The sequence below is a fragment of the Scardinius erythrophthalmus genome, assembly GCF_964197995.2.
Source record: "Scardinius erythrophthalmus genome assembly, chromosome: 1".
Classification (NCBI taxonomy): Eukaryota; Metazoa; Chordata; class Actinopteri; order Cypriniformes; family Leuciscidae; genus Scardinius; species Scardinius erythrophthalmus.
Window position 1 is genome coordinate 34,599,035 of NC_138221.1, and position 25,307 is coordinate 34,624,341.

The 25,307-nt window shown below is 38.6% G+C and overlaps 1 protein-coding gene across 4 annotated transcripts in view; it reads right to left on the reverse strand.

The window, feature by feature from the left end:
- Positions 1 to 400: 400 nt before the first annotated feature.
- Positions 401 to 25,307, reverse strand: part of trip10a (thyroid hormone receptor interactor 10a) — a 38,088-nt gene continuing 13,181 nt past the window's right edge. The window contains exons 2-16 of one of the 4 annotated variants that reach the window (XM_081366204.1): positions 21,047 to 21,162; positions 18,700 to 18,756; positions 17,937 to 18,084; positions 16,088 to 16,150; positions 13,640 to 13,744; positions 13,345 to 13,473; positions 13,063 to 13,209; positions 12,585 to 12,773; positions 9,377 to 9,541; positions 8,278 to 8,301; positions 6,052 to 6,161; positions 5,709 to 5,841; positions 5,538 to 5,626; positions 1,926 to 2,050; positions 407 to 1,831 (exon numbers count right to left, since the gene is read on the reverse strand). In XM_081366204.1, coding sequence (XP_081222330.1) covers positions 1,680 to 1,831; positions 1,926 to 2,050; positions 5,538 to 5,626; positions 5,709 to 5,841; positions 6,052 to 6,161; positions 8,278 to 8,301; positions 9,377 to 9,541; positions 12,585 to 12,773; positions 13,063 to 13,209; positions 13,345 to 13,473; positions 13,640 to 13,744; positions 16,088 to 16,150; positions 17,937 to 18,084; positions 18,700 to 18,756; positions 21,047 to 21,162 — 1,752 coding nt within the window. In that variant the 3' untranslated portion in view covers positions 407 to 1,679. Of the gene's footprint in view, positions 1,832 to 1,925; positions 2,051 to 5,537; positions 5,627 to 5,708; positions 5,842 to 6,051; positions 6,162 to 8,277; positions 8,302 to 9,376; positions 9,542 to 12,584; positions 12,774 to 13,062; positions 13,210 to 13,344; positions 13,474 to 13,639; positions 13,745 to 16,087; positions 16,151 to 17,936; positions 18,085 to 18,699; positions 18,757 to 21,046; positions 21,163 to 25,307 lie in introns of all 4 variants that reach the window. The other 3 variants (XM_081366206.1, XM_081366205.1, XM_081366207.1) reach the window with 3 other exon arrangements.

Consider the following 25,307-nt stretch of genomic DNA (forward strand, 5'->3'; position numbering starts at 1 on the left):
TTGACTTCCATAGTAGTTTTTTCCATAATATGGAAGTCAATGGGGTTTACCCCATGTTCTTCAAAACTTTTGAAAATATATATATATTTTTTTTATGTTCAGCAGAAGAAATAAACTCATACAGGTTTGGAACAACTTGTGGGTGAGTAGGCCTAAATGATGACAAAATGTTCACTTTTGGTTGAACTATCCCTTTAACAAGCTGCAACCTCCTATTACCAGCAGGCGGCACTTGTAAGATATGAAAAAAAATGGTATTATGATCACGTGACTTCAATATGTGAAATCAATTTTTACTAATTGCAGCTAAAATCAAGAACTCATCTAAAAAGCTATATGGCTTGCTTAAAAATCCCTTACAATTGAGAATTTCACCCAAAAACAAGACAAAACATCATGTAAATTTGGAAATGTGCTTGACATTTATAAAGACAATAAAATAAGTGTATTTGGAGTATGGTACACACACAAAGTTGAAGGCACCTTGACTTAGACAAACACTAACAGTTCTGCCTTGGATTCAATCAAAGACAAACAAAACATATTTTGAATTATACCCTTGAATTTAGAACTCTTTTCTTAACAATACAATCTTTATTCATCAAGAATAAAAAAAAACTAATAAGACAATAGTGGTGTTGTGATGCCTAAAATATATTATTTCATATATATATATAAATATATATGAAAATCCTAAATTTGCTTTTGTTGCCTAGAATAGTTTTTCTTAGTTGCTAGTACACTGTTGATCTATCTGAAATAGCAAATGTGTGCAGTTACCTCTTATATAAATGTGATTTACTGTTTATTTAATATACAAACACTTATTTATATACTCAATAAATTATATTCTTTTATTGCAACAAACTATTTATTGTACTACGTGTATCTGTAGATTTGAGAACGGTGGCTTTTCTCTGCAGATTATGAGACTTTGATTGTCATAATTTTGTACTGCTGCTGAGTACATCAACTGTTTGTGCAACAATCTTATGGAGAAAAAAAAAGAAAAGGAGCTACTTAATATTACTTGAGTGCTCAGTATTTTCTATACACAGAAATGTTAGGTCTTATCGACTCGTAGATGTGGCATTCGTGTTACTGCACACTTACTGATTTGCAACGCTCGCTGCTGTAAAATATCATGTTTGGCCACTCATATCTTTAAAGCAAATACTTCAAGTTAAAAACGTTGCATTTGAGCTGGACTTCTGCCTGCAGAGATAGTTACGCTTTTCGCTCCAGGTGCCAAATCACATCATCAAGGTGCAGATGGAAGATCTTCGTGGAGGATAAGTTGAGTGGATCATGGCCAGACAAAATATCTCAGCTCTGCTGATAGACTGCTTTTAAAAGTCACCATCAGACAGAGTCACCACAGGAACTGATGTGTCTGTTGAGCAATAGCTGCGAGTACATGGCTCCCTCCTGCATTGTTTTCCATGCAAAACAAGGAGAAAAATTATTCCAACCTTCTCTACCTCTTTCACTCACATAATACACACCCTGAGATACTCATTCATCCTTAGAGGAGGAGTGTATTAGCCCATTGTGCGGTGATCCCCCCCCCCCCCCCCGGAGCAGCAAGCCGTGTTGGGACATAATGAGTGTTAATCTGAAGCTACTCATAGTGTTTGTTATAGTGCATCTCTGCTGCAGCGGGTGGAAAGGGGACGAGGTCATTTGTTAAGCGTGATGGTAGCATAAGAAGTTGGGATGTAGCCCTCGTCCCCGTTGTTGCGGCGCACCCGCGTCCACCCATCGCCCTTATCCTCCTCCACTACAGACAGCACCTCTCCTTCCTGCATGGATATGGTTCCTTCGCTGGAGCCTGTTGACAGATGGATGATGGTGGAGGCGAGTGTCAGAGGGCAAGTGGTGGATATGATACTCGCCAATGCTTGTGCGAAGCCGTTAAATCGTACCTGGGAAATTGTAGAGCGCTGTGCATTGACCAATAGGTGCGGCGAGTTCCTCTTCCTCAAAGTCGTCATCAAACTCGGTGTAGATGGCATGGGAGGGGTCCGTGTCATCTGAGAGGGCTCCAGGACTAAAAAAAGAGCATGATGATTATGATCTGATTATGTAGACGCAATGTAATCGCCTTGACCAGATTCAAATAAATGTACGGTTTCGAAAAAAAATCTGAATAAGACTGCTGACATATTCCTGTTTATTTGCATTCTGTGTGTTTATTTATGTCTCTGAGTATCCACATTACTAAGTAATTTGAGTAAAACGAGAAGTGAAGCTAAAGAGAACTCAATGACTTATTACAAACATTTACTGTAAGAGGACAAATTATGAGGAATAAAATGTTCCTTAATCATTTGAGAAGAGCTTGCTCTACTATAAAAACATACTATTACTGTCAAAACACATAATTTCTTTCCCAGTGCCCAGATGACTGGGGTGTAGTCAACATCACAAAGTAATAATAATAATAACAACAAGAGAGAGCGAGAAAGAAACTAAAGAAAAAAAATTACCAACATTTCGGACTTTCAATTTAATTGTGATGTTTTGTATGTAATATCAAAAAACATAACCCAATCAATCATGCCCCTGATGCATAAAATTCCATAATAATACCAAAATATAAAAATTATTGCAGACTGGATACAAGGTCCACTATACAATATATTGACTTCTAAAGCTTGTCTGTTCCAATTGTGTTATATCTTTATTATTTAGGGAAATTTTTTTTTTTTTAAATTAACACAGTGAAATCATGTCCAACATTCATTGCACTCTTGTGTGCTGTTGTCAAGGACACAAATTATAACGAGTTGATTAAATATATAATGGTATTTACACAAGAGAGTAGAAAGAAAACAACATGCATTTCTTAAGTTTATAGGAAACGTGGTCTGCGTTTTTACAAATCGTCTGCTTCAGAGATAAAAATGTGCAATTTATTATGTATTTTGATGTGCTGAATTCAAATATGACAATTAAAACAACTGGCTACTGTTTTTTTTTTTTTTATGTGTTTGTGTATTGTGTAGATAGTACCCGTCACCTGTCCTGTTTATGTAACCCTTTAAAAATCACCAAAGGGTTATATAAATCAAATTTTCTTATGAAACAAAAAAAGTGCATAGATTAGTCCTAATCAGTGTCTACTCTGCTCTTCTTGGCTTGTCTCTTGTATTCATTAAATGGAGCATCTCTTTGTCACTGTCCAGCAATAGTCTGCCAGCATTGATGGGCTCCGTTTAAGTTATCTGCCCTGTTCACACAAGTACGAGGCATCTCTGCTCACTTTGGCTAAAACAGAAATGTGCACCTTTGCAAAATCAAACACTGACAATTAAGAGAGCAAGGCACTGTATAGCCCCTTTCACACAGAGATTACGGAAAATACACGGATAAAGTGACCCGGGATTTGACCCGGGTTCGTTTGATTTTGGTTCATTCACACTGCCAGTGATTTTCCGGAATCAGAGAGGGCGTTCACACACAATCCGTAAAAATCCCGTAAAAACACGTGACATCGATGTGACTTATAATGTCTCAGCAGCGTCTTAAATTTGCTTATGAGCAGCGATTTCTCTCTCGACAAACCACGCTTGTGCATTTTTTTCTCTGATTCGATCATAAACTTGCGCATTACGTACCGTTTGGTGGCGAACGATCCAGGTGTTGTGCCGAATTTCGACCCCCTGCCAAATTATTACCCCCCTCGTTGAAGTCAGTACCTGATTGCCTAATCCTAAAATTTGTTCAGCAGAGTGATCGTTATGATTTCATCATCCATGACTTCTAGGAATAACAGCTGCGTCTGAAATCGCCACCTATACCCTTAAATAGGGCACTATTTGAGAGGAAAGCCATTTGTATTGGTGTCCTAAACCATAGTGGATGTTATCGAGTGCTATCATTCAATCCCATAACATACCGCAATAACGAGTACACAACTGATGTACACTCAACGGCTAGAGAATACCCATAATGCACTGTGAGAGTCGTGCACCGAATGAATTATATCTTCTGACCAGAAGATGGCGCCTGCAGATAAATCATCCATTCATCCATTTCCCAAAACGCTGGTCCAATGTGGCTACAGCATAATATCACACAGGTGTAAATACATTTTTAATGTAATTAAGGTTAATTAATTAAGGTTTATACATAGTTGTTTCCATGACAGAGTTTGACGTTTCATCTTACTACTGGAGCTGCCAGTTTGCTAAGTTTTAAATAATTATTAAACAGCAAGCACAAACTATTCAAAAGCGACAGCCCTTCCGGCGCACTCAGTGTCCGAATTGACTCACTCATTTTCATTCACTCCTTCAAGTAAACTATATTAGTGGATTAATGTAGGGAATAGTGAATGAGGGTTTAGGGGGCGAATTCAGACACATCCAACATGATGCAATTCATATCATGTGACGCAATACCAGCTTCAGATGGCATCATTCATTGTTTTGCCTATAAAGCAAGTACTGTCCAAACCCAATCATATTCATAGATCCAGTCAAAGATGTATTTTAGCCATTTCTGGTTTAAACTGAGATCCCTTCTCTTTATTACTCACTTATCCTCCGCCATTCCCAAGTCAAGGTTGTGTATACTAACCCAATAGCATATCTTGAAAACTACAGTCAATCAACAAATTTAAGCATTGTTTTCGTTCTCAGTGACCAAGAATTAGTGAAGTTTGACTACATTAATTTCAAGAGCATTTTGGTTGTAGACTTCCAACAGCTGTGAAGCAGAAGAAAAATAAACTTTTTCAGAAGGATTAAAGCGATACTTCACCCCTTCTGTTGGACACAAAAGAAGATAATTTAAAGAATGTCTGTAACCAGACAGTTGATGGACCCCTTTGACTTCCATAGTAGGAAAAAAAATACTATTGTAGTTGATGGGGTCCATCAACTGTTTGATTACCAACATTCTTCAAAATTCTTTCACAATTCACAAATTTCACAATTCCTTTGTGTTGAGCGGAAGAAACAAACCCATACAGGTCTGGAACAACCTGAGGATGAATATGTGATGATAGAGTTTTCATTTTTGGGTGAAGTATCACTTTAAAGGGGTCATTGGATGCCCATTTTCCACAAGTTGGTATGATTCTTTAGGGTCTTCATGTAAAGTTTGTAACATACTTTGGTTAAAATTCCTCAATGGTTGTGTAAAACAACACCGTTTTACCTCCTCAAAAACAGCTCTGTTCACAGCGACCCGTTTCGGTGCATGTCACTTTAAATGATAATGAGCAACTGCTCACCCCCACTCCTCTCTTCCATGGGGCGTTGACACAAGACACGTAAAGTGATGCCTTGGTGGACAGTATACAAATGGCTGAGGGCGGAAATATGCTAATACGGGACAGTCCGTCAGTGGTCGTGGGCTGAGCATGAGCAATATGACATCATATTGGACAGAAAATCCAAACGGCTTGATTATTGAGTGTGTTTAGGCTTTTTGCAAACACCATATAAAAGTGAATTTTGCATCCGATGACCCCTTGAATCCGAATACACACCATAATTAGAAATAAAAATTGTTGAAATAAAACTGACCTGCAGGGGTTGTGAGCACCGTTATTGTTCAGAGAGTGAGTGGAGTACCGTATCGAGTCTCCTCGGCCCCCTGCTTCTGCAAGCCAGGACTACAACAAACCAAGAAGTGAGTGTGCTGAGAAAGTCTTTATGAAGCGGATAAAGATTTACAGACAGCGTTAAAAGTGAAACCTCATATTTGTTGAGATCTCCTCGCAGTCTTTCCATGTTTTGTGCCGTCTGAGTGATCTGAGGTGCCAAACTGGCAGGATCTCCCATCTGAGGGTTTTTTTCATATACATCTTTCATTTTACCCAGAGCCTCACTGCAGAGAGATATAAATATATTTATTTAAGATAGAGAGAGATTGATCATAAAAGACAAAGGACAAACAGATACGGTTACTCGTGGCACTCAACACCACTGATTCCTCAGAGACCTGAAGAGCTTAGTAAACAAAGCCCAGACCCCGGTAACCCTGAGGATTCAGCTGTGGCCGGTTGCCATGGAGATGGTTGTCGGAGAAGCGACTCACCTCTGATCCATTTCCTTCTGCAGCTCCTTGCTGATGTCATCGATCTTCTGCTGCAAGCGTTTCCTGCGCTGCTCAGGAGGAAGATGGGTGAAGCCCTCCGTGTCCACAGGCTGAGGAGAGATGGGTCGGGGGAGATAGTGTCACTCACAGAGATTCACACCAACACACAACCCCACCAACACCACAAGATAAGCCGTGAAAGACGTCAACCAGAGAGCCAACAGTAAGAGTTCAGGTTTGCAGAAGCAAAAGATGTAATGTAGCAATTCGGCACAAGAGTAATTACACCGCCTGATGCAATTGTTCCACTTAAACACTACAGGCTGTATGCTTTAACGAGATTTTGCCAACACATTTCTCATTTATGACAAGTAAGACATGCTTAAATGGGTGATAAGCAGTTTTACTCAAAAGAATGTTCTGGGTTAAATAAAACTAGCTTTTTGAACAGAATTTGTGACATGCTGTCGACTATTCTGTAAAGGAACAGTGACCGGAGGGGTTTAAAGGCAGTCAGAGTTGTGAAGCTAATATTTATGTTAACACAGCTACATGAAATATTTTTGGTAGGGCTATCAAGCAATTACATTTTTTTAAACGAATTAATCACACAATGTGGCGATTAATTAATCGCTAATTAATCGTATGTCAAATTTGGCTAAGAAATTACCCCCATAAGATATTTTAAAGTCATAATTGTGTTAAATAGCACAATATCAAATAGACATTACAAAAACTAGCTTCAGAAAAATTATTTTATTTGATTAAACAGAATTTATTAGACAAACGTTTAGGCTTCAACAGCCACGAGGGTGAGTAAATGATGACAGAATTTTCATTTTCGGGTGAATTATACCTTTGGTGGGCTTTTTATTAAAATCATGGCAACGGACGTTGGTAAATATATATATATATATATATATATATATATATATATCACAGCCACGTACCGCACTAGACATTATTATTATTAATGGAAGGAAACGTAGGCGTGTTATCCAAGCATTAATGGCAAGGAAAGACCCTTATACTGTGTCTGTGAGCGGCACATATGAAGTGTTTCTGGGTTTTTCTCACTCATTTCTGCTCCGAGGTCTTGATTGTGGCATTTCTTTGAGGTTTAGAATCCAGTATTTCTGTCATTCTTTTGTCTTTTATGAATTCAATAAAGAACTCCGCCTCGTAGGCTATTCTGTCCAAACACACCGCGCCTTCTAAATCAGGTGACCTGTAAATGCGCAAAAACTGTTTCCATTGCAGTTTTGTGAAATATTTCTTTTTCAAATTGCCTGAAAAACCACCTCATGCGAGCGTAAAAACTTTTTTGCGATAAATGGGAGTTTTTGCGAAATTGACGTGTTTCCATTGAGCGTATTTTCAATTCGCAATTTCAATTTGCGCAATTTGAAGGGTAATGGAAACGCGGCTTAATTAGGCTTGCTGTTTCACGGTCAAAAAAGAAACAGATTAGACAGAATACAACAACAGCAACTTTAGTTTAAACAAGTACACATAACCTTTGGAGATAGAAGTTACAGTCAAAGAGCACAGACAATGGACAAGGATGAAACTTTCTGTTGTGCATGCGTCGAGCGCCTGTGCTAGACATATTTTAAAGTTGGATATTACTTGGTGCAGACGGGTTTAATAGCAGCACTAGCCTAATGTTAGTTGAATGATGAAATGTAATGGCTACACTATCAAAAATGCGCGACAGTTTCATATTTTTAGCTTTTATTCACAGTGCACTTGCCCCATAGACCTCCTCCAAAAGTGTATTGCTGTTTTCAATTGTTTTTACAAACCCGAGGGAGAGATGTCGTCAATAGGGTATAGATTTAATTTAACCAGGAATATTCCTTTGAGCAACCCTCAATGCATTCAAACCAACTTTAAAACATGTCCAATATAGTACACCATAACAGCCTGGCTTAAGCATCATTGCATAGATTATGTGTTTATATGCCTTTGTGTTTGCAGTGTCTCACCCTGGAATAGCTTGTCACGATTTAAGAGCCATGATATAGAGTGTACTGTTAATAAGCCCAGAGGCTTCTGTGCCTTTTACTGACAATGGCCACCTCTACAATAGTGAATGATAGAAAATCTGTCATTTTAGAGAAGATGTAGAGGTGGTCATGTGTGAAAATCCCCAGAAGCAGAAAAAAAATCCAATAAAGACAGAGGAAGTGGAATATACATGTATACGGCAAGTACAGCCCATACCATTTTAAGCTTCTCTGGAGCAAACTAAGAAAGAGAGAAATAAACAGACAGTGCTTTATAAGCTGGCATCACACTAGTCAATTTTTTCCTTCTGATTCTTAGTCTCTCATGCTGGTCACTTCACTTTTGTCTAGTTCTGCATCTTACAAAAAACAGCTCTGAACGCAGTGAGAAACGCAGATTTCAGATCTTAAGCTTTTGCGTGACCTGCTTCTTATAGGAACCCTGAAGTATCATGCAATATCATGAAACATGATTGGATTAGCACAGCCCTAGTAGATGTGCATAATCAATAAGCTCTGATTCAACAACTGACATGCTTCTGCACTGCTCAAATCTCATCCAAACAGCATAAAATTCCTGACCATTGTCGACCGTGATTGTGTAAACATGCATTTTTGGCATTCGCCCTGAACTTACACGGGCAACAAAATACGAAAGCAAAGGCAGAACAGTCTACTTTTATTTAAATTAAGCCATGTTTTCACATAAGCTGACAAGTTATGCTGGAAAACATGAACATACTACAAGCTCCAGAGGGACAAACACACAATCACACTCACTCAAAGGACAAAGATACTACGTGAAGTGCATTCTAATTCAGTCTTTGCTCCAGTTCTTATTTCAGCAAGCTTCATGTTAATTTGATGCCAATATGGGACGTTTAAATGCATGGGAATGAGAAAGAAATATCCGAGGCAGTCGTATAATTTGCCACCAAACTTTCATTCTTAATCGTAGAGCTTGAAAGACTCACTGCCAGAAGAGGTTGAGATTTCAGCCACAGCATTCGGTAGGTGACATCTCCTACTGTTATCAGTTCTTTCGAGTTGGCTAGTTGTGATGTCAGCCTTAGCTACAACTCAGTAGGTGTTAGAAGTGTACTAGAGGAGTGTGGTAGGAATAGGTGAAAGGTTGGTGCTGTTGTGGTTGAAGATGAGTGGTGAAAGAGCTGTGATTTCTACTTCATTTCATGTGCATGTGACCACAACTCAGACCCAGATCAATCTAGTGCTGCTGAACGCCTTAAAGAGACGTGCCAAAAACAGCAGCACACAGGTGTAGCAAACTTGCTTGATCCCTGACCGGTCACACTCACCGTTCTCTTGAGGGTCCGGAAGGAAGAGATTCGGGGTTTGACTGTCTTATTGATTTCCTTCAAACAGTACGACAGGGGGTCCCGGCCAAACTTTGGGGAAGGGGGTCCGTTAGCGGGCGAGGGGGTGGGGGGTGTGGAGAAAGGACTGAGCGAGGACGAGGGAAGCTAGGACAGACACCAGGCACAAACCCAGAGGAACACAGGGACAGGACGGCAGGAGAGGGACAGGGGGAAGGGTAAAAACAAACAAAAAACATATATGACAAGGGAAAATAAAGAGACACCATCAAACACCTCAAAGCAACATCAAAACAGCAACGAGGACAACACTGGACCAACCTTAGCAAGAGCCAAGAGAAGCAAGACAAAGAAAACCCAAACCCACAACAGCCCCAAATCCACAAGCCCCAGCAAAGCCAGATGAAGAAGCAAACAATGGCTCCATCAGAAAACAATAAAAGTCTTGGCTTGTTCAATGGGTAATGTGGCCTTCAAGAGATGCAGGAATGATGGTAAGGACATACATGAATGGCACCACAATCTGAGGTCATGCAGATTACACAACTATGGTCTATACAAACTTTGCTTAATGTTGATGAAAAACAGTTACAGTTGAAAACATTTTTTTTATGTGGCAGCACGAAAACAGACAAAAGGCATAAATTACACGCCTACAGCTAATCCACTGCTTTTTGTCTTTTCATTTGCTAAAAAGGTTCTGGTCTTTGTCAGGAAAAAAAAAGGCAGAAATTACACCAAAATGTCCATTTCATTCCAACCAAAATCTCTTGAGAGCACATCACAATGACAGCCAAATGCATAAGCTTTCAAGACGAATTTGCACTGTAGGCAGCATAAGAACAGTCAATGTAAACAATCTACAAAACTATAACTGTTTTACACCCCACTATGGATGTAATGAGTGGAGCCACTTTTTGCCCAATCAACATTTGGAGGTGTATGTTGGATTGCATAGCAACAAAATGGCCTAAAAATGAAAGGGGCCCTGATAATTCAGTGAATAAGCTGTGCACACTTCCTCTTTTCAAAAGTGAGCTGCCTATAAAGACAACCTCACAGTTAAATCTAGAGCTCAGAGTTTATTCCAAAAGAAGCTGACAATAGCTAAGATACTAGTTACTCTAATAAGCACAAAAAGTGTTTAAAGCCCACAAGAAACTCAATTAATGCTCACATGTTGATTCAAAAACAAGACTTATCAAAAAAAAAAAAAACACAATACACAAATATTGGATGAAATCATGCATTAATTAGATGGAACTACTTTGAAAAAATATATACATTGCAATCTGGGATTGTTGTTGTAGGATAAATGTGATGCTAGTAAGACATCTTATATTGCAGCATAATTTTGAAATATTTTTCACATTAGGAGGGCCTATGACCCTTTTCTAAGTTTTATAGGTGGGCAGTTCACAAAGTGGAAAAGAGCAAATAAGCTTCACCCTGATACAATAAGTTTTAAAACCTACAATTGCATCAAACAATCCTCTACAAGTTATATGGCTAAACGAATGACAGTTTGGTGCTAAAAATAAGTATTTCCCCTTCCATTGGTTTTAGCTTCTCAACATTGCGACTGTCTCAGCCGGAAAGCAAACATGCACGGCGAGCAAAAAGTAAAGCGTCAAGGAATAAAGGAAGATCTACACGACTAAGGGTAAAGGAAGAGGGAAGTAGATTTGAGGTGCAACTTTTGTAAAACACAACAAAAACTCCATGATATTTGCTTACTCGCAAGGAAAAGAATGGATCTGCACAATGATTAGGACTGAAATTAAACAAGACAAGACTAGACATTTAAGCTGGCAAGCTCAGGAAGGCTGGCAGAGGAAGCGCTGAGGGTCATGTGAAGAATGCCAAGCATTGAACAAGAAGGAAATAAGATTATTGGAGGAGCAGGAAATTACATTATTAATATGAAGGTGAAGTGTTCCTAGAAAACACTTCAGACCTATATAGGCCACAGGGACAAAGAAAGATCCATTGAATCCTATGCAGGGCTCTGAATCACCACATGACTGAAAAGGGAGTGTTTTTAATGCTTCGCCTCCAACCCTCATTTTAAGAGGATTTTTCTCCTTAACAACTTAACCAGATGCAACCGAGCATCTTTCCTCATGGCAAACAGTGCACAAAGGTGTCATTGTGATGGGACTGAAGGATATTTTATACAGCATATAATAGCAGTAGTGTGTGTGTGTTAAGGCCCATAGCAGAGGCAGCAGTGTCCCAAAGAAAAGCACAGACACAGCAGAATGAGCACTAGGTCACACGCTGAGCTAAACAACAGAGCTGGGGGCTTTTCAATCCCCATTTACAGCCAGACAGCCATGCAAAGGGTGTATACTGGAAAACCGTCTGTGTCGGGTGCATCAGAGAGATTGAGAGCTGGGGTAAGGAAAGGTGACGGATGATTTAAAAATCATGCATCTTTCAGCTGTGGCAGGGAGACGAAGGGTGCAAAAGACCACAGCTCTATACCTTTACTTTACCTTTCTTAGTGACCTTTCAAAGACCTGAAACAATGTTTTTCCCACACATCATCTCAAGCCAACCCTTTGTAACTTTTCAGACTCTCCTCTATCATATTGTAGGGCAGGAGTCTAACCTTAATTCAACTTGAACCAATTATTCAAGGTCTTCAGGATAACTTAAATTTTCCAGGCAAGTGTGGAGCTAAACTTATGCTGATGGTCCTACAGGAGTGGGATTGGACATCTCTTCAGGAATTGGCACTGTAGAAACCTGTAACAGATCTACGGTTCTGGTGGCTGGGTTCAAAGTTGCCTCTAGATGGTTAAATTTGGTCAAGCTTCATTTAGATCAGGAGTGTCCAATTCTAGTTTAGTTTAGCTCCAACCCAAATTAAACACATCTGAACTAGCAAATCAAGCTCTCCAGTAACACTAGAAACGTCCAGCCAGCTAAACTTTGCAGGATTATGGCCCCTCAGGAACAGAATGGGACATCCCTGGTTTAGATGGTTGATCAGGTGGACTATCAGAAGTTAGAGCTGTCAGACCTGTCTGGACAAGCTGGTGGGATCTGCTTGAGATGGTTAACTAAGCTTTGGCCATTTTTGACTGGTATGACAGGGTTTTCCAGCAGGGAACTTTACATCTCCACAAAGAACACAGGAATTTCATCAGATGGAACTCTGGTTTCATGGAGTGGTGAAGCCTACCTTGCTCTTCTTATTAAACAACCGGAAGGTTTTATTCTTGTTCTTGCCCAACAGCTCTAGGGGACCTTTAGGAGTGCCAAGGCTGCTGTCCGAGGAGGCCCGGTTGATGCCCTGACTGTAGTCCTCAAACTCCAGATCTCCTGGTCTCTCGAAGCCAGACTTATGTTGCTCTATAAGAACCACAGAGTCCTGAATAACACAGAGAAGTGTTAGCTACCCTATGTGTCGGTTTGCAGAAGGTTGACTGCTCTCTCAAAGTATTTGGCTTAACGCAGGGGTGTCCAATCCCTCTCCTGGAGGGCTAATGTCCTGCTGAGTTTAGCTCCAATCTGCCCAATCACACTAGTAATCCCTAGTTCAGGTATGTTTAATTACAACTGGCGCTAAACTCTGCAGGATTGTGGCCCTCCCGGAGCAGGATTGGACACCCTTGGTTTAATGAGAGGAATGTTTTTCTTAGAAACGCAACTCGACTTACGTTCCTCTCGTTTACATTTGTGCCAGCTCTGGTAATGCCCTCCAGACACTTCCCAATGATGGGCATGACTTGACGCTCTGTGTCTGCAAACTGGATGTAGCCCTGTGCCATCTTTTTAATTCGCCGTTCATCCATGTCCTGCAGATTCTGCAGAGAAAATAGCATGCATATAACTCTAGATATCAGTATAAAGTCTGCAAGACTGTTTGGGATCATTCCCATTGTAAGCTGATAGGAACAGATGTGTCTCGACATGTTAGGACTGAGGCGGGTGCTTCTTACATTGAAAATAAGGGGCATGTCTGTGAAGTAGAACTGATTCTGTTCTTTGTTGTACTTCTGAAGCTGTGCAGCATAGTCGTTTTTACACTCTTCTGCTATGTGTGTTCGCATATGTGCCTGCTGTTTGGCCTATGGTCAGATAAAAAAAAAAAGTGAAATCAGACCCATGTACATAAAGAGGAACAAGGAAACAACAATAATGCATTTGGATATAATGGAAATGAGATGGCAGGATGGGAAGATGTGCATACAAAGGTGCGGCAACACCTGTGAAACGTTTTGGGGAAACGAATACCTTCTCCACGTCGGCTTTGGTAGCATTGAGGTCTTGATCTGTTTTCTCTGCATTTTGAGTAGCCTTTTCTGCTTCTCTCCACTCCCTTTCAAATCGTTTTTTACTCTATCAAAAAAAAAAGAAAAAAAAAAAATCAAAGCTATCCCTGTTGGTTACTACTTACACAATGCTCTTATTTTCAGCCATTAAAAGGATAATTTACCCAAAAGTTAACATTGTGTCACCACCAAACCTATATCACTTTCTTTGTTCCTCTGACACTACTGGCTATTACACACAAATAAAACAAGACATTTAGCATCACCAAATGCAAACCTGCTATGAGTATTCATGCGGCATATTTGAATATACATTTAAAAGTCCCTGTGTAGGGGTTTGAGTGCGTTTTTATCAAAATATGCTAATGGTTAGCATATTTACACTGCCAGAATAGGTCTCTATTTCCTATATAGTGCATTATGTGCCGTTCACATAGTGTGATAAGTGTGTGAATAAGTGATTGATTTCAGGCACAGTTGTGGGAAGCTTCAGATTCTAGAGAGCATTTGATTGGACAGACAATATGGTAAGTTCTTCTAATTGTGAATTTTGCCATACTTTTGGAGCACCCTCTCTTACTGATGACCTTTTATCGAAATCATTTTTGGTATTTATAGCTTAACAGCATCTATCCCCACTCACTTTTATTTATTTGATAATATCAGCATTAATATTCTATCGAGCATCTTTTGTTTTCCAAAGAGGAAAGAAAGTCATACTGGTTTGGAACATGATTTCTATGTGAAAGGCGGCGGAGCCTCAGTGCCACACCCACCTAGTATGTAATCGCCACGAACCAATGGTAGCACGAAGGTGTTTACCAGCTAGGGTGAACTTTTCTGGAAAGTTCGCTTTGGCAAGTCGTTTCAAACTCCCAAAATGAACTTCATTTGGCCTGATTTTGATCGAAATGACATCACATCAGGGCTGTGTTTCCCAAAAGCATCGTAAGCCTAAGTTGATCGTAGAGACCATTTGTGGCAATTGTTGTATGATCAACTTACGATGCTTTTGGAAAATGCACCCCTGTTCGTTCTGGTATTTCGTATATTGGGGCCTTAACACTGTTTTTCCTGACCACCCCTGTGTAAATGATTACAACATTGAAAAACAATAATAGTTTTAGAGAGATCAAATTTTGATAAAACATCTAAAACAACTTTTTTTCTTTAAAACAATGTGCATGAAAGAATATAGTGTAACTATGGACATTTATTAATTAATAGTCAATTGTGAATTTGTTATCATTAAAGGGGGGGTGAAATGCTCATTTTCACTCAATCTCCTGTTAATCTTGAGTACCTATAGAGTAGTATTGCATCCTTCATATCTCCAAAAAGTCTTTAGTTTTATTATATGTATAAAAGAAAGATAGGCTGTACCGAGTCTTTCCGGAAAGAAACGAGCGGCTGGAGGCGGGCCGTGTGGGCGGAGCTAAAGCTGTGCTTACGCGCCGATAGCTAACAACACACAGAGACATTTGAAGCAGTTTTACTCACCGCCCGATTCCAACGCACGACCGCGAACCTTTATCATTGTGACTGCTCGATCCTTAAGCATTAGACGATCTGCAAATCCGTCGATCTGGGCTTTGTTTATAAAACAATCATCGTCGAAATGCAGGGAACAAACAGTCTTGCACAACTCCGTTGATGCTCTGGAAAAACAAACTCCATCCACTGGTGCCTTAACGCTGGGTTCTTTGGGAATCTGTGCAGGGTTGTCTTGCCCTGGCAACCAAAAACCCACTTCTTTGGTGACATTGACTTCCCAAAAGCCGAGCAGAGCGCTTTGATGAGGTACTGCTTTCGCTCTCTTCTCTCTCTGGTCTACGAGTGCGCGCGCGCCCGCGAGTGAGAAGTGCCCTTAGGACCCATATAAGGAAATTCCGCCACTTCTGGCGTCACACATGCCCATACTCGAAAAAAACTTTCAGAAACTTGTGACAAACCGGAAGGAGCATTTTTGGAACAAAAATACTCCTTCAAACGTACAACTTAATTTTTGAAACTTTGTCCATGTTTAGCATGGGAATCCAACTCTTTAACAGTGTAAAAAACTCAGTATGCATGAAATAGCATTTCACCCCCCCTTTAATGAAGTCTGAAATAGCTGCCCGTTGTTAGCTAACTGAAATAGCTAAATTACTCTGCATATCGAAATACTTGAATGTGTTTCTGTTTACATTCCTGACTCTTACCTGAACAAACACAACGGCTACAGAAACAAACGGTTTCTCAAAACAAAAGAGCTCTCTCCTCACAGTCAGCGCTTGCGCCACAAAGAGACGTGACGCAAGCCTCTGACAGGGTGCAAGAGCCAGTCAGATCTGGATGCGCAATGATACACTCAAAGACACACCGCCCACAACAGGGTCTCCATCACAACCTGTCACAGAGAGAAACTTACAATGTCGAGCTGCTTGTAGGTGCCCTCCAGAGACTGTTGTGCTTTCTTGGCATCTGACAGATGCTGTTCATTATAGACAGAAAGAGAGAGAGAGAAAACATGGTCATTGTGCTTTGGGCTTTCTGACATAAAATTTGGAAAAAAAACTTTTTTTATACTTTCTGAAGAAAAATATGAGTGCTTGCTTGTACAAAATTGAAAACCATGATTTATAAGATTAAAGTCTTCATGAAATAAAAATTCATCCCATCTATTTTCTAAATGAATCATTCATAATAAGATCCATAACATTCATCCTTTTCTTTTCTTGACTTCAGAAATTTTAATTAAAGCCCCCTGTGGTGAAACCCAAGCTTTTAAATGTCGTTTATATGTCTATGTGGTGTTTTTAGTATGCTTTAAGACAAAACATGAGTAAATTCATAAGTCAACACCATTGCTGAGTATTTTCTCCTAAAGTCAAACTGAAATCAAAATGATTGACCCTATTTACTTTGTTAGCGCATATTACTAGTCTTGTGGTGAAAAATTAATCCGTGCAAGTTAATAGGCCTACACAGAAACATTTTTTTGCCGTCCTAATCTTTAATCAAAGTCTGAAAAGTTACTTCCGGTCTGGAATGGCTGATGATGTAGGTTTGACGGCTTGGTTAGTCTGCTATGAGCAGAGATGGAGAGGAGGAGCGCTAGAGTAAAACCCTGCCCTCTGTTCAATATTCCTTTTCACTGGGAAATACGTCACAACACTGGAGAAAAGTCGTTTGCAACTTCAGGTTCACGCGGACTTTAAAACTGCAGTGAACCAAAGACAGTCTCAAAAACGCAGTTTGAAATCGCTGGTGTTTCTGACGTCACAAACTACCTTGTAATCAATCACGTCAACGTGTGATCATCAACGAGTGGATCTTCATAAACAAAACTCACCGGTGTGAGTGAGTGGAGGCAGGGCTAATTTCATATATTAATAGAATCGCGTATACTAAATGAGGCAAGAAAGTTACATTCAAGCTATTTTAAGGCATGCAGAACTTTTTAGGAAAAAACTTTTAAATATGTAATTTTGGTAATCAAATACGAGTTTCAATGGATAAAATTATTGACTTCAGGCCAGGGGGACTTTAAAACATAACTCCATCTTCTCTCGAGTGAAGCTGAACTCTGGTGATGTATGCCGGAGTTCTCTAATCATTCAGTCCGCTTATACTCCACCCCTTTCTTATTATTCAAATCAGACTCCATCCAATCAACAGCTGATGAACCCTCCTTCTACAAGCATCTATGTGATTTTTTCCCACCCATTATATAGTCTGCCAGGCAAAAATACTTAAAAAAAAAAAAACGTTTTTTTTAACAGCAAAAACGTGTTTTGTGTGAACCTGCCCTTAGAAAGGAAATAGCACACCTCTCTCAAGCAAAGAAAATTTACCTCACAAATGTGAGGTATCATTCTTGTCTATATCAACAACATGTTGGATTGAGTTTAATACTCATGTTTAGTCATTTGTTTAAATGTCTGACTCTAAGTATGAGCAATGGTCATAGTGATTTGTGCCTTAGGAAGCGCAAACAATAAAACAGTGTCCCATAAATTCCAAGTGACAAACAAGAGGAGACGGCTGAGGTTATATGGTGAGCTTTAACTGTTGTTTATGAAGACCATCAACAGTGTTGCGCAAATCAAAAAGAGCCTTCCTCCCCAATACACTATAATGTTTCTTCACAAGTTCTCCACTGCCTTTCCTTTTTACCCACAGTCCCTCTCTCTGTGTCCTTCCCAGCCCTCTGTCCCACAGCATGCTTTATTTTAAGCATGGCCCAGTTTCTCGGACTGCCTCTCTCGCGCTCTCACCATCTTGCGCTCCTGTTTGAGATCCTGGAGGTACTTTGTGAGCTCGATGCAGATATTGATCATCATGTTCTCAGCGATCAGCTCCCTTTGGCCTGCATAGTCATTCATCTCATTCAGGATGTCCAGAAAGGCCTGGTGATTGGAGAACCTAAAGAAAAGTGATACGAATGAGATACAATGCAAGAGATCTCCATGGCCTTCTTTTAGTGATAACTCATGTTCATTCATTCCCCAATGAATCTTTCATGTCAGACTAATTTTTTTCAAAAAAATTGAATTTAATTAAATTAAATTATTAATTATAATTTAATTAATCTAATTAAATTTTAACCAATAATTTAATAGCCCCCTTTTACAATCCAATCAAACCCTGATGTTTTACTAATAAATGCGCCACATTGCAGAGGTTCAACGTGTTGCGAATGTTGTTTCATCACCTGTGGCTGATTCAAATAGTGCCTGATTTCCATGAGTGACTTCATTAGTTTAGCTTTCCAGAGGGAGCATACGTAAAGTCATTTACACGTGTATGCGCTTGTTTGTTCAACTAATGTGCTTTTGTTTGGAGTCGGCAACGGCCCCACAGGTCCTGCTGCTCAGTCACCGTAGCAACATCAGACATAGCTCAGCGTACCACAGTGAACTGATTATAGTGACTGGGGATTTGTCAGCTTTATTCTCTGATTGCACATTGTTCAGGCTGGATAGTTCAATTGTCATCACAATTGTGAGGAAAATAAGCTTTTGAAATGTGCAAAATTACCTGCATTCCTGCTCTTCTTTGCTGCCTCGTTTAGGGCTGTATTTCTTGGTTAAATTCCTAGCAACCAGAAAAAAAATCCACTGGATCAACAACATCATAATACTGTCATTTGCAAGTGCTCAAGTTTCAAAATAGCAAAAGGTTGCATAACATGCCACGTTGGAGATCGAAAACTGCAGAGGTCCTGCCGGAGCAGGTGGCCGTGAAGCATTTGCATGGGACGTTGTGTGCAGAACATTTGTCCTTTCCAAACACAGACATTTTGGGGTATGTCATCGGGACATTTTCTTTACTCATTTTTCTTATCATAACACTAATCAGGCAGAAAGGGAGTTTCCATATCTATATCTGCTGTCTATATCAGGGGTTTTCAAACTTTTAATGGCAAGGAGCCCAAAACAATCCCCTTGTGAGAATAATATAAGAAAGTGATATATGATAATATATGATATGATATAATATATGATATATTTGATATATTATATGATATATGTTATGAGATATATAATGAAATATGAATGATATATGATGTACAGTATCATTATATGATATAATATAATGTAATATGAAAACATTATGTTCAAAATGAACATACATTTTTTTTATATTATATTATATTATATTATGCATGAGATTTTTTTAAATGATTTTTTATAGAATTTCTTGGTAAATGTGCTTCATTTAGTGACATCTGAATTAACTGCTTGTTTTCAAACATATGATTTAATATCCCTAAGTTACAAATCAAATAGAAATAGCACATTCAAGTTAAAAGTTCCAGCTGCATGATGTAACCACTTTTTGTTGGTACGTACGCTGTACAAGTCTGGTATAAAGAATATTTTTGTTTAGGTGGCCAAAATGTCCGCCAATAGAAAAAAGTTTTGTTCAGCAAGAAAAATAAATGAGAGGGAACATTGCAGATAACTAGAACTATATTAGCGTCCACACAACAGAGGACAATATTGTTCTGTTTATTCTGTTTTCTATATATTGTAATCATTATGTAATTATGCAATAATACATTACTTGTAATAATTACTTCAATGAGCTCATTGTTTCTGCCTAAAATGTATACATGATGTTAGCTAACTGTGTGATTCGTATATGTACATTTTTGAAATATAACTTACATAATATATATAACAGATCACTTTAAATTGTAATGTAGACAATTAGACTGCTTTAAACAATATATTGTGTGAAAAGTGCTATACAAATAAATGTGACTTGAAAATGTAAATTTATTTGGGGGGGGGGGGGTGATGCAACTGTTTTTTATCATAATGAAGAAAAAAGCCTCATTAAAGAGAAAAGCTTATGAAGTAATTAGGCATAATCTTTTGATTATAGTTTTTTTAGATTTTTTTATTTTTTAAATTGCTTAAAAAATTAAATAAAATAAATCATGTGGTACGATACACAAAGTAAAGTGATGTATGTAAAGTGTAAGTGATGAGTGACCATGTGTCAAGATCAATAGAATATGCACATTTTTATGGGAAAGTTATTTCAGGTTGTAGACCGTCATGTGGTGCGACTCGCCAAAAACAATTATTCTTTATAAATTAATGTTGTCACTTAGGATATATGTACTTTTACTTTAAGGTCACACCACATTACAGTCCTTAAATTGTAACTTTTATTTGAAAATGTTTTTCGAAATCATTAAAAAAAGCCAGCATAAATGCAAATTATAAATCTTTAAAGGATTTTTCATTTTCTTTAAAGTCATTGGCCCCTTGGTCCTGCCATTTGTCACGGTCAGTAGGGATAGAAGCTCAGACGTACATCAAACACTGTGGTGTGTTTCAGTTTCGATTGACCAAGCACAATTGTGTACTCTCAAAGAGCTGGAAGCATTGAAATGTGTCAAATAAGGAAGGCCATCGTAATCAAAACCAGGGTTCATTTGTTTCCTTCCTTTGCATACGAGAAGCCGAGACAGAAGCCAATGCTAAGCAGCTTTCCACACTTTCACTCTATCCCTCCACATCCCCTCAGTCATATGCTCGTCTGCTCCCACTTCCCCACTTCTCTCAGAGCGGGAGGGAGGGAGGAAAGAAAGAGGTAGCGTGTGGAACTCTGAACAGTCTGGCAGAGATCAAGTAAGTGTCAAGGCATAGTCGTGAATGAGAAGGGGAGCAGGCGCAGATATGCTTATCCTCTGGGCCGAGGCCAACGCTACAGCTCAGAGGTGCCAACAAGTTCAGCTCTGCCCTGTTCAGTCATGGGACCCGAATATTTCACAATCAGCCGCAGCTCTGGATAAACATTCACAAGCATGCATACACATGTACACACTCAAACAGGCCAACAGGATAGCCTAGATATTAAGATCTCTTACCGTAGTTGCTTGGCATAATTCTGTTCAATCTCTGTTCGCTCCTTCACAAACTTCACGTATTTCTCCACCAAGTCCAAGCCAGATTGTGTGTGCTTATCAAGGATGTCATATTGGTCCTGTAATACAAAATCGAGACCAGGCTCTTAAATAAAAATGTAAACAATTTTTTACTTATTTTGATTTGTCAGACACTGATACAATGTAGTGGTCTGACATCATTCCTTATTCTTATTCAGGTATCTGTTGCAGCTCCCAACAATGGTTACAATTTATGATATTATTATTATAGGGAAGCATAACACTTTCTTCATACTGATTATTACTCTCTAATCATACTAGAGATGCAGGATTAATCGTTAAAATAGCACGATCTCGATTCAAACACCCACACGATCTCATTCCAAAACGACAACGATTCGGCCATGTTTATTAAACCATTGACAAAATCATATCGGGAAATTCAGATCATGTATAGGTATGAAACAGCTTTTCAACCACACAGTATCATTATTTCTGTGTTACGAATATTCAAATTATCACAGAAGTACTGGGATAAAACAAAAGTTTATAGTTCAGATATAAACACTGATGTCTATGGTAGCAATCAGAATAGAGCTGAACATGGCTCTTCGGATAGCGATTGTATCGTTAACATCGTTACACCAGTAGGTGGCGACAAGTGACGGTTTATAAAATGTTTTTGTCATTGGATTGATTCAAAAGATTTGTTCAAAAACACTGATTCATCCAGTGATGAACCAAGTATTTATTAAGTGAGTCATTGAATCATTCATTCAAAGCGATTCTTTAAAATACTGAATTTAAATTAATTTAACATTTTAAATAGACAGCAGCAATTAACATTTTGTCAGAACCTCTAGTAAATTACGTTAAATAAATAAATTATGTTATTTTGATCATGAATCATGGTATCATTTTTTGAAAAATATATATATAATAATAATCGTGATTCTTAATTTATCCAGAATCATGTAGTTCTATGCCATATGCAAAATATAAGTATTGTTCACTATATCTGTAAGAAACATGCATTAGAGGAACCCTTGTCAATAGAACCATGTGCAAACATAAGAAATCACTTAGCATGCAAGCAATAAAACAGGCATCTGTGGACGAGTCTCTGAGTTCATGACCTGTCAACTGGTAAACAGGACACATTTTTTTTATTAATAATTTTGAGACACAATGTTTCATTGACGAACTTTACCATTACACTACGCAGCATCCTGCGACATTAACATTATGTAGCCTAGATTTTAAACATGCACTCTTAGAAAAACTGCTTCAATAGGGGTCTTGACTTAATTTTAAGCCAAACACGTTCTATGTAAGAAAAAAAAAAGTCTAATATGATTGCATAATAATTTATGTTTAATGGGTTATTTGATAAAGTATGTTTGCGAGCGGTTTCATTCATAAAAATGAAAACAAAAAAAATGACTAAACTAAAAAAAACTAAATCAGTCAAATGATCACATGATGGTTTCCCATAAAAGGTTCTATGAAGCCAACTTTTAAGGTTCTATATAGAACCTTTTCTTCTAAGAGTGTGAAAGATAAAAATTGAGTAAAAAAAAAAAAATCCACAATTAATTAACCTTTTTCTCCCTTAAATTAACTGATGCTATCACCATCTTCTGTGATAAGCAAAGCAAGCATATATGTTAACATCTCAGAAAATGTTGTTTAGCATTTCCTGACTCTTTAAAATCTGATTGCCAAAAAAAAAAAAAAACACTCCTGAGATGTTGAAACACCGCGAAGCAGCTAATATGGAACAGAAAACACTAGAAAATGGGCCAACAACATGTTGGTCAGTTGAAATATTAAAGGTTTAGTTCACCAAAAAATTAAAATTTACTCACCCTCAAGCCATAGGTGTATATGACTTTCTTCTTTCAGCCAAACACAATCGGAAAAACATTAAATAATATCCTGGCTTTTCCAAGCATTATAATGGGAGTGAATGGTTCCTTAGATTTTGAAGCCCAAAATAGCATATCAATCCATCATAAAAGTAATTTATACAACTCCAGGGGGTTAATAAAGGCTAATAAAGTTTATAAAGTTACGATTATGGATATTTTTCTTACAAAAACGTTTCGCTTCACTTCAGAAGGCCTTTATTAGCACCCTGGAGTCATATGGATTACTTTATGATGGATGGATGTGCTTTTATGTGCTTCAAAATCTCAGTTAACATTCACTCCCATTATAAAGCTTGGAAGAGCCAGGATATTTTCTAATATAACTCCCATTGTGTTCGGCTGAAAGAAGAAAATCATATACAGCTAGGATGACTTGAGGGTGAGTAAATTATTAATTAAAATTTTTGGGTGAACTAACCCTTTAAGGATGAATCAGAAATGGTATCTTTTGGGTTTATAACGTCTCACTGAACTTTTTTTAAAACAACACGATTTTAGGTTTAACTTTTTATGAATTTATAAGGGGAAGTTTCTCATCATTTGTAATGTTTTCCCTTCTCTAGTTATTATAAATCCTGCAGAAATTAATTTTTACAAGTACAAATGATTATTACATGCATAGTCTCTCATCTAATATGAGCCAGTAAAAGCTGCATGCATAATTATTGTAAAATGATTATAATATACGCGGCAGCTTTAGGCGAACTTCTCCAAATGAATGCAATCATGAAGATGGAAAGGTACTTCATAAGTTTTACTAATTCCAAACATCAGCTGAAAGCCTGCATCAGATTGTGTGAAGTCTCCTGACTGGAGTTGATCAAACTAATGTGAGGGCAAGTAAAAATGCAAGTGAAAAGAGGAAGACCAGACAGTTTGCCAGCTTCGTTTCTGCAGAAACTCAATGACCAGCTATTTTTGTAAGCCAACCCGGAAATTAGCATCACCCTGGTTCCCTCGACAAAATCCCAATTGGCTTTTGGCTTATTGCAGAAAATAAGGTCTGTGACTAACAAAAGCTTATGATTCTTACATGTTTTGTTCATCGTGATAATTTTCACAACTATGAATTTACAATCGGCAGAAGTCCAAGGCTAAACGTAGGCTATAACCGAACTAGAAACGTGCCTGCCCAGTGCCCACACAGAGGACATCCCAGAGATTCCCTTCCCTGTTCGCAACCCTTGACCCTATAACGTTATCTGTGCAAGGCAGAGGGTTCCTCAGGGCTTTAAACGCATCCTGACACAAGTGACTGAGCAGACAGAACACAGGAAGTGGAAGTCTTCCCCACTTCCTGCTGCATTTCAGCTGTGCTCAACAAAAATATGAATATAACATTCTATTTCCTACAGCATACCTGAAGCAAAACAAAAACAGACCTAGGGACTAATTTGTCAGTATTTCCCCAAGAAAAAACATCTGCAACTGCCTGGTTTGGCTGTATTTTTCCCAGTTCCTTATTTGGTGGGGCGTTCTGTTACATTTCAAGTACGGGCCTGACCACTTGAGAGTGATGATATCTTGAAACCCACCCCACCCCCTCAGTGCTACCTCCATCGGCCTGGATGTAGATATGCGTTTTTGAAGTGGGAAGGAGGGAGGTGCCTTTGGGATGACATTCCTAACAAGCCAGGCCATGTCCTGACTCCACCTCCTCCTCCTCTCTCCTCAAAATGGAGTCCATTAATATAGAACAAGAGAAGAATTCCCTGCCCCCTCCCAACCCACTCACTCGCAAAAATAGAGCGCTTTTCAACTTCAAAACAAAGCCTTGTGAGGCAGTTGTTTATGTCCCAAGATAAGCTTCTGTTAGTTAGCGTCTTAAGACAACAGCAAATATTTGAAATATAAAAAGAAAAGACTGTCAAAAAGATTTTTTCATTTTTTTGCATAGTGACTTTATTCTTCATTACAAAATTCTCATTATTATGAAGTGAAAATAATCTCATTGTCATTACTGTAAATAATAGTACTTATTTTTTTAACTGCATATTTAAAATAGTATTTGACCTTTCATAAAACAAGGAACTAGGGCTGAACGATATATCGTTATCGTATCTATATCGAGATATGAACTTTCAAGATATTAATATCGAAAAAAGCAACGATATAGACGATATAGATTTCCCCTCTCCGCGCTCGCCCTGCATACAACTCTGGCAGTCACAACAAACATCAGTTTTACGAGTGCCCTTGAATGCACCGCTAAAGCCAGCGCGCGCACACTACCAGGGACGTGGGAACTATATTGTGAGAGGAGGGCGGCGTTTCCATGGTGACGCGTCATTGCTTGTCACGTGACACACCGC